The 17231-nt window shown below is 38.9% G+C and overlaps 1 protein-coding gene across 1 annotated transcript; it reads left to right on the forward strand.

Moving 5' to 3' along the window:
- The first annotated feature begins 198 nt into the window (after nucleotides 1-198).
- On the forward strand, nucleotides 199-16667 carry ARC6 (Chaperone DnaJ-domain superfamily protein). The gene is made up of 7 exons (XM_010273165.3): nucleotides 199-854; nucleotides 973-1203; nucleotides 1298-1522; nucleotides 3961-4221; nucleotides 4487-5444; nucleotides 9603-9727; nucleotides 16270-16667. The coding sequence occupies exons 1-7, from the start codon at nucleotides 534-536 to the stop codon at nucleotides 16558-16560; spliced, it is 2412 nt and encodes an 803-aa protein (XP_010271467.1). The 5' UTR covers nucleotides 199-533; the 3' UTR covers nucleotides 16561-16667.
- The last annotated feature ends 564 nt before the right edge of the window (nucleotides 16668-17231 follow it).

A 17231-nucleotide genomic window follows, 5' to 3' on the forward strand; every position in this document is an offset into this window, starting at 1 on the left:
TAAATCTTAGATTTATCCTTTAGAATTAATTTAAAAGGAGTACAAATATAAATATATAATATATATATTTATACTTTTTCCAAACAGAGCCTTAAGAAAATTCAAGTTTTTTTAGTCCGGACTTCCGTCAATAATCTGGATTCCGTTAAGTTGCAATTATCTATAAAAATCGACGTGGCCATTTGTTATTCGTGAGTGCAGAAATTTTTTCTTTTGTATCCATTTGCAGCTCTTTTGATGATATTTTCTCGCCAACCCGGCTCGAAAGTCGAAACCCGGATTTCGGAAAGAGAACGGGAAATTATCCACCTGACATTGCCTCCTCATCCATGGCAGCCAAAGAGGCATCAGAAGATCTCTTACGGAGTTGCCATGTGTATGAAGATTCACTGCGTTTTTTCATCAATAACTTGTTAATTGAAACAGGATTTTTTCGCCGCTGACGCCTGACAGAACCCAGCTGAACAACAAAGCCAACGTGAAGCCTCCGAGAGTGAGAGAGGGAGAGAGAGACTCCGAGAGTTGTCATTTCAATGGAAACCTTGAATCATTTGGGTCTGGGTCTATGCAGCCCAAGGTTGGTTCCAAAGAGGAGACTTAAGAAGCTCTGCACCATTGGGGGTAGTGGTCCGAATACTACTAATTCATCCCCAATCACCTGCTACACGAGCAAATGGGCCGACCGTCTCCTCGGCGACTTCCAATTCATTCCCTCAACCACCAGCACCACCACTTCAGATCCCTCCGACTACTACTCCTCTTCTTCCACTTCAAACGTCGCTCTGACTTCACTCCTCCCTCCTCCACCCGCCGTTCCAGAGAGGCACATTCCCCTCCCTCTCGACTTCTATCAGGTTTTCGACGAAGTTCACTTGCACTATCACTTCTTAATTTGCATTTTTCTTATTTTATATTCTGAAAGCATTTATTAAATACATGTAATACATAGATGCTTTTTGTAATCAATTACAGATATTAGGAGCTGAAACTCACTACCTGGGAGACGGTATAAGAAGAGCTTACGATTCTAGGATTTCCAAACCACCCCAATATGGCTTCAGTCAAGACGCCTTAATCAGTCGAAGGCAGATTCTTCAAGCCGCTTGTGAAACCCTAGCAAACCCTAGGACAAGAGGAGACTACAACCAAGGTCTTCTTGAAGACCAAGATGGCACTCTTATCACACAAGTCCCTTGGGATAAGGTACATTTTGTTGACAATACTCCCCCGCCCCCATTTTAATTTCATCTGAAGGTAAGCTGATTGCTTTTGTGGATTTTCCTTTTCATCTCTGTAGGTCCCTGGAGCTCTTTGTGTGTTGCAAGAAGCAGGGGAGACTGAGGTTGTACTTCGCATAGGCGAGGGTTTGCTGAGAGAAAGGCTGCCAAAGTCGTTCAAGCAAGATGTTGTGCTGGCAATGGCTCTGGCCTATGTAGACCTCTCTAGGGATGCCATGGCATTGTCTCCTCCAGATTTTATTAAAAGCTGTGAAATGCTTGAAAGGGCTTTAAATCTGTTACAGGTGAATCTTTTGATAATCACTTTGTCTTGTCTTATCTTACTATTTTCTTAATTAATAATGTATGTGTTAATTGAAGGTAATTTTATTTTCATTATGAAGTTGACTTTGCCCGGTGTAATTTGTCTTTATCTTCTAGTTCTAGTATAGAGAAGATACTCGGTGAAAATTGCTTCTTATTAGCTAACGAGAAATCATTCCTCAACATTGCGAGAGGAATGGACATATACCTTTGCTTTTGACTGCCATCAACATCTAATTGGCCTTATCGAAAGCAATAGAGTGCAGCCTGCATGGGAGGCTCTATCAGTTGTCATCTTTGCTGGTGCCACTGGTAGATGGTATTCACAAAATCAAATGTAATAATGATATGGATAAAACCCATGCATCTAACTTGTAATTGTCTACTTTTGAAGACCCAACATTCAGCTGCATAGTTAATCATATAATCAAGACATGCATGATAACATAGACAACCTTGACTAGTAGTATACCATGGGTTTCTTAAATTTCATAGAGAATCAGAGATGTTCAAAATTTCAACGTTTTGCCTGGGTTTGGCAATTACTGTAACGAAATATGGATTGAATCACTAATTAAAAAGTTGAATTAAAGGATATTAAGCGGCCAACATGAAGGACTGTGTGAGAGAGTTTGAAGTGCGCAAGAAGATGATAAATAGGAAGTTTGGATAAATAATGGAGAGAAAATAAGAAGAAAAGGGCAAGAAAAAAGCAAAATTTTTGGAATTTCATATATATATATATATTGCACATTTTTGCTTCTGGTGTAGGTTGAAACCTATCTTGAAATCAAAGCTTAGATATGCCTTTGATGGAGCAAAACCAGGATTTCCCTAACAATGTGCAGTGACATTAAGTTTGGTTCAGCTAGTTGGTTATGGACAATGAATATCATATCAGAAAGTGAAATACATAAAAATCATGATACCATGTTGTAATTCTATGATCTTGAATTGAAATCACAAATCACGTTAAAATACAAAGAGCTATGGGGCCTTTAGAGAAAATTTGCCTAAATCATGTTAACAGGCCAATTGGAAAACTTGATAGTCTACTTTCTGTCAGAAAGGGATTCTTCCCAGAAGGCACAGATTGGTAATACCTGATGGCCTTTGCCTGTCAGGTATTAACATATTGGGGGGGGGATTAGGATAACTGTACCATGGTTTGAAAATTCCCTAAAATTTTGGAATGTATCCCCACAAAATTTCCCATTTAAGGGGGTCTTTCAAATATATATCAAAGGAAATCCTAGAATTACATTATTAGAAAGGGATATTGGCAATATTTTGGGGCAACATCACAAAAAATAAAAAATTGCATTATAAACTTGATTTTTCAGCAAAGTTGAGATGCATTTAGGTCAATATCACATTTAACTAGATATTATTTTGAATGTCAATGAAATATAGCCATCGATAGGAGTTTGTTTTATTTTACTTGTCATACTGACATACTCGATATATATGGTTAGTGCTGTTATTTTGGTTTTTAAGCATTAATGATGTCTACATTAACAATCTTTCCTTTTCAAAAAAATTAACAATCTTTTAGTTTCCATGCACACACACAAACACTCACATACACAGACAAATCTATTTACTCTATTACCTCAAACTGAAAACTACACATCATTCTGAAGTCCTGCAAGAATGTTTTCATTTTTTGAATAATTGAAATTGCAAACTTTGGAAGGGTCAAATTAAGTGATTTATTATCCTTGACAGGATTGGACTTTGAATGATGATAAAAAGAAAAGTTTTCTTGCTACTTATCTTTGCCATTTGTCCATTCCCTTGACTCTGCCATTCTTTGGAATAGATGTATTGCTATGTAACAAGGCTTTAGTAGTAATTAACATGGTAGCATTATTTTCTCCTTGGTGCTTACAAATTGCAGTTGCCCACTATGCATTTGTCAAGTGGACATGATGGAGTGGTTGGTGAGTGTGGTTTGTTACCTTTTTTGATCACTGGAAATCATGACATTGTTAACACTTTCTATTTTAGTAATGCACAGTGTTATTTGTTTGGTGTTAAAGTTTGTGTGTCAATTTCGCTGATTCTCTTTATTTCTATGAGAGTTTGATGGCTTCTTGGATCTAAGTTGAATGTAAGAAAGAGTTGTTAAACTTCACTTTCTATTATCTGTCGTAGTGTTTGAAGGTAACATTTTTGCTATTCCTGTGGTTTCATAATAAACAGTGATAGAAGTGACATAATGGACATTAAATGCTGGTGCAGCTAGCCTGAAACACTGGATCATGCATCCTAGGGATCAAAAGTCTTGTGTGAGATATTGAAACGAGTTCTTAGCTGTAAAGAATCAACAGAAATGATGGGCACTAATTTAATAATCATCCCTTTAAGATGGTACAGTTTATTTGTATATAAAATGCTTTCAGTTGTGAAATCTCAGGAAGAAGGTGCAAGTGGCCTTGCACCAGATCTACAGGCACAAATTGATGAGACACTGGAAGAGATCACACCACGTTGTGTTCTGGAGCTTTTAGCTTTACCTCTTGATGAAGAACACAAGACAAGACGAGAGGAGGGTCTTCATGGTGTCCGCAACATTTTATGGGCTGTTGGAGGAGGGGGCGCAGCTGCTATTGCAGGGGGATTCACTCGTGAAGATTTTATGAACGAAGCCTTTTCTCGTATGACAGCAGTGGAGCAGGTGTGTTCATTACATTATTTTTTTGGATAATGCTAGCAAGCAGCACCGTGCTGCATGAGCTGACTTCAGCACTGCGAAAAGGCAGAATAAAGACAAAGTTGACCTATTTTCTGAGGGCTCCTATGCTTATCAGTTTTGTCCTTTACTTGGGGTTGAGTGGTGCACCCTTGTATTGTTTGCTAGAATTTGTCTTAAAAGCTTCCCAACTCTTTGTTTGTGCTTTTTCTCCCAAGGATAATCTTGTTCTCCTTTTTGTGCTGTGAAGGTGGATCTATTTGCTGCAACACCGAGTAATATTCCAGCAGAAAGTTTTGAAGTTTATGGGGTGGCACTTGCCCTTGTTGCCCAGGCCTTTGTGGGTAAAAAGCCTCATCTGATCCGAGATGCTGGCAACCTATTCCAACAACTTCAGCAGACAAAGGTGACGACTCTAGGAACTGCTGTCTCTGAGTATGTGGCAAGAGTAGATCGTGAGGTAGATTTTGCATTGGAACGGGGCCTCTGTTCACTTCTTGTGGGAGACATTGATGAGTGCCGCTCATGGTTGGGCTTAAACAATGAAAATTCACCTTATAGAGACCCATCCATTGTTGAATTTGTTCTGGAAAATTCTAAGGATGATAACGATAGTGGTCTTTATGGGCTTTGCAAACTGTTGGAAACTTGGCTGATGGAGGTGGTTTTTCCCAGGTTTAGAGATACTGAAAGAATACAGTTCAAACTTGGTGATTACTATGATGACCCAACTGTCCTGAGATATCTAGAAAGGATGGAGGGAGTTGGTGGTTCACCATTAGCTGCTGCAGCAGCCATAGCAAGAATAGGGGCTGAAGCCACAACAGCAGTGCTTGATAATGTGAAGGCAAGTGCAATGCTTGCATTGCAGAAGGTGTTTCCAGTGGGTAACAAGGAAGGAAGGATGAGAAAAGAGGAGGATTATGATAACAGCGCTTTTGTTTCTGCCATAGAGAGTGTGGAGCCTGATGACAAACCTAATGGAGAAAATTCTGGCAGTTCAGAGGAAGTGTATGAGAAAATGAGTTATAATACTGACAAACAGTGGATGACTGAAAAAATAAAAGATGCCAGTGTGAAGATTATGTGTGCTGGTGTGGTTGTCGGACTGGTGACTCTGGCAGGTTTGAAGTATTTACCAACTAGAAATGGGTCATTGGTTCTACAAAGAGATACTTCAGTTATGGCTGCTGATGCAATCAGCTTGGGTATGATGACAAAACTTTTATTTCTCATTCTTGTTGCAAAAGTTGACGATATTACACTTTCAACTTCTAAAGAAACCATGATATTATTGTGGCCTGAACTGCTTGCCCATCCCTCAGTCATCATCATGTTGCTCTTCTTTCCTCTTAGAAATGCATACTTGGAACATGGGGCCTGTTGCTGGTTCACCATGGGTTTATGGGGGGGTTAGTTTTGGTTACATGTTCAGTTGTTATTCCCTTATAAGGGAATGGGGTTTCTTTTGTTTTCTACTTTTCTCCTTGATTTTTTGTGCCATTTAGTTGACCCTTCTCTCTTGCCCCCCTTCCCCCACCCTTCTCTGCATTTTGGGGTACAAGGCTCAGCTGTCTTCCTTGCCCTGCCTGTTGGAGGTTTAGTGGACCTTTATAAATGAATCTCCATATCCAGAAAGTTGTCAATAGTTGTGACTTCTTCCTCTTCCCCACTTGCTGGAGCTACCATGCTTGGAGGGCCAATAGTCCAATTTAGACAGATAATGGAAGTTGATCTGATCAGGCACCACTTGTGGTTTTGTACTTTACCATGTTGTTGAGCAGAAAAAAAAAGTGAAAAGAAAACAATTAATTAAAAATCACTGATAGATATGTTAGCCTATTTTTGTATTTGTATTTGTAGCCTTTACTTTTCCATTTTGTGCTGTTGAAGAGGCATAAGAAATTTTATTACAATTTACCTCTCCAATGGCCTGGAACTTTTGGGGGAATTCCTTTCATACCATTCCTATTCTTAAAATTCTATCATGTTCCAATATTTAAACTTCCTTTGACAACCTTATCTTCTCCACTTCCTTAACCCACTATATTTATCAAGGTTCTCTATGTGGATCTCTTTATGTTTGGTGATATGATGAAAATATAGTAATTTTTTTGATTAATAACTTACATTTTTATTAAGAAAAATGAATCAGTAGCAAATGTACAAGGACAAGTGCTCTACAATTTAGGCTGGCCAAGCCACCTAACCTCATCCTTTTGCTTACTTTTCACCTCCTAACCTCATTATAAATTCCCAAAGACATCTCTATTCACACCCTTTCTAGCCAAAACTTCAGCCATGCTGTTAGCTGATCTACATACTCATACAATTCCTATAGTTCTGCCCAAGGTTCAAGGTATCAATACTCTTGATATGCAAAATTTGTGTATTGAGAGGTTATTTCAATTGAAACACTTATCTTTTGATTCTCTTCTTACTCTTTTGACATGATAACCTGACAGGGGACAGGGCATATCAATTAAAAAAAATATTGATAAAAAAAACTAAAATAATGACTAAAATGATTAAAAGCACCTAACTCTACCTATTTAGAGTATTGGTGACCCTGAAAACCAATACGTATTGGTCAATATGCACCTATATGTTGCGATATTTTGAACCTTGATTCTGCCCCTTCCCAAGCTTTGTATTTCCTTCAACCTTCATCATGTTCTGGTGCTTCCAAGGAACTTGATTTCTGCTTTTATCTAGCCTATAACCATTCTTGAATTACCTTCCACAGTTAGGTTCTTAAGATCCAAAGATCATGCTATTCTTAGATCTTGAACTACAGCTGTCAGCTACTCAGCTCTGTTCTGGTGGAATCACTGTGGCCTCCTGGGCCTGAGTACATTACTAAAACTGTGTCATGATGGTCCTTAAAGACCACTCCAAAACCCAAAGGTTACAAGCTACCTATGCTGCTTCTCCTGCTGCTAAAATTCCATTTGATTTGATGTGCTTCTGGTGGTCTCCAATGAGCTTCTATTGCTTGTCTTGGCACTGCAGAGTTAGTAATCCAATACCACTCTCAAACAAAGCCCTCCGTTGAAAAATTATCAGAATTCTAATGTTTTTACCCAATGGATCACCTTGATGATTATGCTGTCAATGATGTTACTTCTAGATCTTTTCTTTTCCTTGAAAATCCTGTCATTTCTTTCCTCCTAAATAGGCCAAACTATGGCTGCCCCTTGTGCATCTCTGTAACACTCTCCCTCTTCTCTTTGGAGGCCTAAAGAAAGAGGGATTTGGAGAGACAAAAACCATTCCTAGATACCTGCACCAGGCTGTGGTCCCTCAGTAATTTTTATGTGGAAGAATTGCTTTTCTATATGTTGCCCAATTAGCACCAAGATGTTGTCCCTGGCAATGTTTTAAAAGATGTGGGAGGCATATGCTTGGAGGCATATCTCTGGGTGAGGTGCCCTCAAAACACCCTAAGGCGTGTACTGGAGGCGTTGATGTATCTAAGGCGTATGCCTCAAACACCTTTTGCATGAGGCATGCATGCTTCATACAGAAAGAAGGAAAGAAAGCAAGCAAGGAAGGAAGGAAGGAAGGAAGAATAAACTTTATCAAAAGAAAGAAAGAAAGAAAGAAAGAAGAAAAGCAAGAGCTCCTCTTTCTCCTTCTTCCTTCTTGTGCTCAGGGGACTTACACCTCGCGCCTCCAAGTTGTGGAACACCTTGTGTCAGGCTTCCATGTTTTAAAATATTGGTCCATAAATTTTCAATTTAAGATGGGTACTTCCTAAAACTATGATTGGTGTCCTCACTAGTTGGCATTATGGTATGGGTGGATGAAAATTTGAAGAATACTTTGGTTTAGTGTCATTCATGGCTTTTTCTGCAAGGAATATCACAGCATACCAACTTAGATGGTGTTTGGCGCATCTATCGGTCTGCAGAAAGCTCAAAAGACCAAAAAATGGTCTTTTCCATTTAGTATTGAGACTGAAAGACCCAAAGGCGAGTGCACGGAAAGACTTTAAAAGCTGAAAATCAGGAAAGCTTCAAATGAAGCTTTTGGTCTTTCCGCACTGAAAATGGCCTTCCCAGCTATTTTTAACAGCGCGGTAGCAGAAAGCTCAAAAGACCAAAAAATGGTCTTTTCCATTTAGTATTGAGACTGAAAGACCCAAAGGCGAGTGCACGGAAAGACTTTAAAAGCTGAAAATCAGGAAAGCTTCAAATGAAGCTTTTGGTCTTTCCGCACTGAAAATGGCCTTCCCAGCTATTTTTAACAGCGCGGTAGACCATGACGCTAACCAGACTGTCTTGGTCTTTAAAGACAAGACCCCAAAAGCTCAGTGCATCTTCTTGTCTATTGGGCTGTTGAAAGATTTACTTAGAAAGACTTGCCAAACAGCCCCTTACTCTTTTTTTTTAATCCAAATCATATCTTGATTTAAGCACTTTTTGTAAGTATTCATCAGGGGACAATTCGCTTACTGTACAGTACACTGTATGGAGTGGCATCTTTATCCACTCTTCTAATTACTTTTCAATACAATATACTTTTACCTTTTCTCAAAAAAGTCTACCAACTCTGCAACAGACAATCTAGCCAGGTATGGTGTCACCAAATTGGAGTTTCTGTGGGGTTCGCATGTGTCTCAATGTTTCTAATAAAAAGAGAAGGTTTTTTTTTTTTTTTGTTGACTACTTAACTATGCAGGGCTACAAGATTCTCCTGGGAATAGAGGCATAGGCAGTTAATTCTTTCTTTCTTTTTTTTTTTTCTCTTTTATGTTTTCTTTTCCTTTTTCCATTTCTATTTTTTATCTTTTCTTGGTAGGGAACTTCCACTCAACTTCTAATGCACATCTATTGGAGGATATTAGGTATTCTTTCATTCCATCCTGGGTTTTATTCTAATTTCCAGTTTGCTGGGGCTATAATTCCTGTCATTTTATGTGGCTTGTCCAACAAGCCATCCAGTGTATGGATTGTCCAACAAGCCATCTGGTATGGGCTTATTTAAGCCATTTGTTGTTCTTTGGTTATCGCAAGAGAGAAGAGGTGTGAACTTTGAGACACTGGGTGTACAACGGTATAAATTTGTTTTCAGGTCTGTTTGCATTCTTCTATTTTCTGATTATGTCTTTATGCTGCTGTCTCCCGTGGATGTAGGTTATCATGCTAGACTGTGTAAATCATTAGTTTATTACCTAAAAAATGTCATGCTAGACCATGTAAATATGGGTTCTTGCTTCTTTTTTCTTGTTGTGGTTATGGTTTGTTGTTCTTTTTTATGTTCATGGATTCCCACTATGTTGTTGGATATGGTTTGGCTTCTACTTGTGCTGATTGTTTTCTGTGAAAGTTACATCTAATTATTTGATACTTCACTCCCTGCAGATGAAAAAGCTGTGGAGGACATGCCCAGAATGGATGCAAGGTTTGCAGAAAGTCTAGTTCGTCAGTGGCAGAATATTAAATCACAGGCTCTTGGACCTGATCATCGTCTCAGCAAATTGCCAGAGGTGAGGAAAGCCCATCTTATGTTTCTATATTCTTTTTTTTTTTTGAGGTACTTATATTTCTATATTCAATCCTATGATATTGTGCTTTTCCATTTGAAGCTGATTAGAGAATTTTTATGATCAATAACTGTAGGATTTTATTTATTAAGGAAATAGAAGTTGCTGTACTGCCTTCTTGTGGGGTTTGCTAGCAGTAAACTTTCATGTTTTGAAGTTAAAATACAATGTTCCCATCCACAGTACGTAAATGGACATGCACTGATGGAAAAAAAAATGAAAGACTGATTTTAAAAGGAACTAGAAGAGGGGGATTTTGTTGTTATTTTTGCATACACATAAAAAATGAGGTAACTCACTAGTCCATACAGCGACTAGGTCACTAGGTAAGCTGTCCCTTGGGCAGGTGGTAAATCCTCTGGAGTTGGCCCATTTTCTCACTTCAGTTTGACAACAGTACCCATGAAATGCTGAATTAGAGTACAGTTTCTCATATTCAAACCTATTTGGCAAAAGTTGGCTTGCTGAAAATAGAAAAGTCAAAACATTTATTACACGTGTGGAGATAATAAACATTTTTTGTTAGGTAACTTAAACATTTTATTAAGATGAAAACTTGAGGTTACAAAGCAAAATCAGGTCAGCAAGATACCTGACCATAAGCATTGTAAGTGAAGATAATGAACATGCTTTAAGGTAATGTCTAGAGGATTTGACTTCTAAAGACTAACTTGCAAGAGTAAGGTATGGAGGTCTGAATTACACTGGGGGCCTCCGGGCCCAGCTTTGCAGTAAGGATATTTTGTTGCTCTTTTTTCTTATTCTTTCTTGCTGTTTTGTTTTTGTGATCATGTTTATGTTATCCACATTCTCAACTCTCTTAACTCAACCCAGCCTTATTCCCAACTATTTGGAGTTGGCTAAGTAAATCCTATCTTGCCATTATCCTCTATCAGGAGCAATGTTTTCTGTCAAATTGTAAGCTCTTAGGTCATTTCTTATGACTTCAGACCAAGCTTTCTTTGATCTCTCTTTTAGAGCTTTCTACTTGCACAACTCCTCACTAGTTCAGTCATTGGTGTCTATGCACATAACAAAAACTATTAGTTGACTTTCCCTTATCTTGTCACTATAGGAACTACTCCTAAGTCTTTAATGCACTCCTTTCTAGTCTTGCCAGTTATCTATCTTAATATCCTTATCTCAGCTACACTCATTTTTTTGGAGATGTTTCTTGATTACCTAACTCTAGCCTGTATAGCATTTTTTTTTTTGATGAAAATCGTTCTATATAGAAACTATGGTCTTACAGAGTTTTCTTCTTAGTCATACGAGTCATTTTTTTTTATCAATAACAGTGAATTTTATTCATAAGATGGAAAAGCTGAATTACAAAGAAGGAGCTAAAAAATCTTAACTCCCGAATACCCCATAAACTCGAATTCATGAAACAATTACAAAACAGCCCAAAACATTGAGCTTCTGTTCACCCCTTGCCTAGCTTGACCATCTGCCAGTGTATTAGCGCTTCTCGCTATCCATGTACAACAGATTTCAATATCCTTGGTGAGCCACTTGAATTTCCTCTTTTCATTGGTATATGTTGGTCATGCAACACGCTAGATGCACAATCTCTGCCTTCAACCACTTTGATCTAATGCTATGGGCAACATCCTTTTTCAATTTCTTATTATAGATAATTGTTCCAAGATACCAGAAGTGCTGAAGTGGTTAGGTTGGGGTGTTTCCTGATTATTAATCACAACTGCACTTCTATTGTTACTAATGTTTTTACTAAAATAAAAGGAAAAAAAGATCCGAGGTGGAATACTTTCGGATATTGAGGGGGATCTAGAGTTTAGTGGAAGGGGAGATAGGAGGAAGAAATCTAGGTAAGGAGTGGAGGTTGGCGAAAGAAGGATTCTGGAAAAAAGTATTGATGAAAATATTAAGTTGGAACATGAGAGGCCTGGGAGGCACAAGGAAGAGAAGAGTAATAAAGGATCTTCTTAGATTGATAAAAAAAAGGAATCTTCTTAGGAGGAAAAATCCTGACGTCGTGATGCTACAAGAGACAAAATTGTCTGAGATAAATGCAACATGGGTCAGAAGCTTTTGGAGGTCTAAGGGAGTGAGTTGGTCATCAGCTCTGTCCTGTGGAGCCTTAGGGGGGAATTGTGACGGTTTGGAAGGATGATACAATGGAACCTGTGAGGGAATTGATAGGGAGATTCTCTGTTTCTATCAAAATTAGGAATGTGGAGGATGGCTTCACATGGGTAGTAACTAATGTGTATGGTCCTAATTCCTACAGAGAGAGGAATGAAACGTGGGAGGAGTTGTTTGCAATGAAAGGTTTATGGGGTGTCCCATGGTGTGTGGGAGGGGACTTTAATGTAATAAGATTTTCGGATGAAACTAATAACCCCCGTCAATCAATCACAACAATTATGAGATAATGAGCTTATAGAAGAATGTGAGTTGAAGGAGATCCCACTATTGCAACACAGGTTCACTTGGTCTAACCTCTAGGAAAACCCTTTGAGCTCAAAATTGGATAGGTTCTTGGGAGAATTATTGGGGTAATTTGGTCTCTAGAGCTCTACCTAGAGTCACTTCTGACCATTGGCCAATTAAGATAGGTGTAGAATCCTTTAACAATGGCCCTATACCTTTCAGATTTGAAAATATATGGTTAACACATCCATAGTTTAAGGCTAAAGTGAAGGAATGGTGGGATGAAGAGCTAACCAGGGTAAGGTGGAAGGGCGTGAGATTCCACAAGAAGTTGCGAAGGTTAAGATTCAAACTGAAAGAGTGGAATAGAAATCATTTTGGTAGAGTGGAGGAACAAAAGTTGAATATTATCACTCAGGTTGAGGCTTTAGATGAGAAGGAATCCCAAGGGATCTTGATTGAACAGGATAGAGTGCAGAGAAGACAACTGAAGAAGGATCTAGTAGATGTGCTGCTAAGGGAAGAGATTTGTTGGAGATAGAAAATCAAGGCATCAATGTTTAAAGCAAGGAGATGGAAATACCAGATTTTTCCATGACTTGGCAAGTGGACATCGAAGGAGAGACTTTATAGCCAAATTAGAAGTAGAAGGGGAGGTAATTGCAAAACAAGAGGAAATAGCTAGAACCTTTGTTAACCATTTCAAAAAATTGTATGGAAGACCTTTGGCTGAGAGGCTACCCCTAGAAGGATTAGATTGGCCAAGTTTGGAAAACGAAAAAGCTTGTTGGTTGGAAAGAAGCTTTGAAGAAGATGAGATTATAAGGGTAGTGTTTTTGATGGATAGGTAAGGCGCCGGGCCCAGATGGTTTTACAATGGCCTTTTATCAAGACTGCTGGGAGATTTTGAAAGATCTTTGTGAGGTGTTTAGAGAGTTTGTAGACAATCATATAGTAAGTCCAAGAGTCAATGCTACTTTCTTGGCTTTTAGTCCCTAAGAAGGTTGATGCTATCCTCCCTAAGGATTTTAGACCAATAAGCTTGGTGACTTATTAGTATCTACAAAATCTTAGCTAAGGTGTTGTCCTTGAGAATTAAAGAGGTTCTTCCTTCCCTAATCAGCAAATACCAAGGGGCTTTTGTACAAGGGAGGCAAATTATAGACCAAATCTTAGTAGCTAATGAATGCCTGGAAGAAATGAGAAGATCCAAAAAGAAGGGATTTGTTTGCAAGCTTGCTCTGGAAAGGCCTATGATTTGGTGGGTTGGTAATTCCTTTTACAAGCTTTAAGGAAGTGTGGTTTTGGAGAAAGGTGGTGTTAGTGGATTTTTGGCTGTGTGAGCTCTAGTCACTTCTCTACCCTGATTAATGGAGTGGTAAAGGATTTTTTCCTAGCTTCTAGGGGTCTAAGGCAAGGGGACCCTCTCTTGCCCTTCCTTTTCACCTTGTTAGCTGATGTGCTAAGTAGAATGATCTCAAAGGCTGATAGGGAGAATTTAGTAAATGGTTGGAAAATAGGCAGGATTGGAGTGTCAGTCTCCCATCTTCAATTTGCAGATGATATTTTAGTTTTTGGTGAAGGAGGGGACTTGGAGAAGATAAGGAATCTAAAGATGTTGGTGAAAATGTTTCAAAGTATGCCCAATATGAGAGTTAACCTTGAAAAGAGTAGTGTGGTAGGGATAAATTTGGATAATAGAGAGGTGGAGGTGATTGCAGGGTGTTTAGAGTGTTCTGTAGCTACATGGCCCATGACCTACCTAGGACTTCCTTTAGGGGCAAACCCTAGGGAGAGCAGTTTCTGGTGTCTAGTATTAGAGAAGTTTGAGAAGAGATTGTTTATTTGGAAGAAGACTTATATTTCTTTGGGGGGTAGGATTACCCTAATTAGAGCCACCCTGTCTAACCTTCCAACTTATTTCTTGTCAGTCTTCAGGATTCCCTCTAGAGAAGTTAAGAAGCTAGAAAAGTTGATGAGGGACTTCCTTTGGGAACTAGGGGAAAGTAGGAAGGATCATCTGGTGAAGTGGGAGGTGGCGTGCAGAAGTAAAGAAGAGGGAGGTCTAGGAATAGGGAGCTTGATGCAAAAGATTGTGGTTTAAGGTGATAGGAAGTATTCATGGCCACTCAGAGAATGGATGGGATGCTGGGATCTCTTGGCAAGCAACTTTGGCAACACCATGGAAGGCAATCCATAGTGTCCTCCCTCAACTCAACAATTTTCTTAGGTATGATGTGTGTACTGGTAATTGGGTTCTCCTTTGGGAAGATATTTGGGTCGAAGAGGCTCCTTTGAAGGACCTCTTTCCGTCTTTATACACTATCTCCCGGTACAAGAAAGAGCCTGTTTCTTCCTTTTGCTCTCCTTTGGAATCTCTGTTGACTCCAGTTTGGGACTTTGGGTTCCGACGAGGTCTAAGGGATGAGATTGTGAGTCTTACTTGCCTTTTGAGTACCCTTGAAAAAGTTTGTTTGGATCCCATGGAATCAAATAAAAGGTTTTGGACTCTCGTGCCCTTGGGTAGGTTTTCTTGTGCCTCTTTCTTTAAGTCCCTTTGTTGTTTAGTGTCTGCTTCTCCTCTCTTTTAAGGAGGTCTGGTGCAAGCCTGTTCCCCCCAAGGTCTTGGCTTTCTGTTGGGAAGTGTTTTATGAGAAAGTAAAACACCTTGGATAATCTACAAAGGAGAAGGCCCTATCTCTGCATCTCACTCAATTGGTGTACCTTTGCAGATCCCATGGTGAGGACTGCAACCATTTACTAATTTCCTGTATTGTTACAGCAAATTTGTGGGATTGGCTCTTCTTGATTTTTGGATGTAGGTGGAACGTGGAATAGGCCAGCAGATGTAAGCTTGCTTTTGGACCCTTCTACCTTTGCTCGGCACCATCGAAGAGGAAGAATAATGTGGAGGGTTGCAAGAGCAGCACTGCTTTGGACAGTGTGGGAAGAAAGGAACACCAAAATATTCCAAGAGAAGGTGCGAAGCCAACAAGAGTTGGAGTGTATCCTGTGCAAGGCTATAGTGTGGGTGAAATCTTCAGAGTTATTTCAGTAGTTTTCTTTAATGACCCGTGGAGGCATTGGGCAGAAGTGGCAAGTAGTTCTTCATTGAAGACAAAGATGCACATGAGCTGGGTACCCCAACCTGAAGGCTTCTTGAAATTAAATTTTGATGGGAGTAGCTTGGGCAACCCAGGTCCTTCTGGGATGGGAGGGGTTATAAGGAATGAAAGTGGTTCTGTGGCTCTTCTATTTTCAGGCCCATTAGGTGAGGGGGACTCCACAAGGGAAGAACTATTAGCTGCACTACAAGGGGTACAGCTTGCTGTACAGATAGGAGTGGAGCAGCTACTAATAGAAGGTGATTCTAAGTTTGTTGTGGGTGGTTACAGAATCCAAAGATTGCAGTTTGGTGCTTCAGAAATGAACTTAAAAGATTCAAATGCTTGATGAGAAACTTGTATGTTAGAACTTAGAATACAATGGGTAGGGAGATCTGCCAATGCTATGGCTGACTGCTTAGCCAAGCAAGGGGCAACGAGGGAACATTTGTATTGGGCTCAGCTGTATACCTTTTTAGTGTTTGATGGATTGGAGAGGTTGCAGCTCGTGCCTCTCCAAGTGTCTTCTGTAATAGTTGCTCTTGATTTCTTCTTCTAATAAATTCTCCATTTATCAAAAAATGTTTTACTAAAGTTGTAATATGTCTATTCTATTTTAGTCTGACTTATTTTGTAACCTTTTGACTCTAAAGCATCTCTTAATCATTCTACCTTTGTATTCGGCTCTTCAGTTTCATCACCTGTCAATATTATGCTAGCAAACAAAAATATCAGGATATCTGCACTCTGACACCTGCAGTTTTTCTTTGTATGTCCTAATTTGTTAGCTTGGAAAATTAAAACATCTCGATTTAATGGGAAAATTTATCCTTCACCCAAGTCAAAGCCTTATTAACCATATAACACAGGGAGGACTGATGCCCATACATTTGCCGCCATCTCAAGCCAGGAATTTTCTTGTTTTTTGATTTTTTGAGGTTCTTGCTGGAACATGTCCTTGACAATTTGATATATACTGGACAGATACTGGATGGTCAGATGCTGAAGATATGGACAGACCGTGCAGCAGAAATTGCACAACATGGTTGGTTTTGGGAGTACACATTGTTGGGCTTGACAATTGATAGTGTCACTGTGTCATTGGATGGGCGGCGAGCCTTAGTGGAGGCAACACTTGAAGAGGAAGCTCGGCTGACAGATATGGTCCATCCAGAGCACAACGACTCCTACAATACAACCTACACCACGAGGTATGAGATGTCCTGTTCCAGGTCAGGGTGGAAGATTACAGAAGGAGCTGTCCTAAAAGCGTAAGTAAGTGATGGTGGCCATGAGAATCTCCTATCATCTTATCTGTCACCCCTGCTTTGTAAATACTACATATATGCATTCCTTAATCTTATTCAATTATTTTTGTTCTATTGGTGATCTTTCAGTTGAATCCTTTTTCCGGTTCTAATATCTATAACCAAGTTCATAAATCTCAAAAAAAACAAGGTTTATATGGCAACAGCAATTTCTCAGTCGTGAACGTTTGAAGTTTGGATATTTCATTAGGGCCCGGATCCTCTCTACTTCCATTAAAATCTTGTATTAAAAAAAGTAAAAAGGAAAACTTATTGAAATAAAAAAGAAATGCAATTTTTTCATTTAATTCTTAAATGGTACATTTAAATAATTTTGTATTCGAAATACGATGTTGATTTTGTAATTGGATTTGTTACGTTTTTGCTTGCATGACCAGATCCATGGTTTTTTTTTTTCAAAAATCGGGAAACTTTAAAAATCATAAAAAATATTTTAAATGGTTCTGAGTTCTGATGGTATAAGATGGATCTATGAATGATCAATCCATCTAAACCTTTTTTTTTTAATTTTTTGATAATTTACAGAAATAAAAATAGTAAAATGGAATAGTTATTTTAGTAATTAAAACTTATTAATTGATATAATATGTATTTTAGAAATTATAATGATCCGATATT

Source organism: Nelumbo nucifera, chromosome 5 (genome assembly GCF_055504915.1).
Source record: "Nelumbo nucifera cultivar China Antique chromosome 5, China Antique-T2T, whole genome shotgun sequence".
NCBI classification, from domain to species: Eukaryota; Viridiplantae; Streptophyta; class Magnoliopsida; order Proteales; family Nelumbonaceae; genus Nelumbo; species Nelumbo nucifera.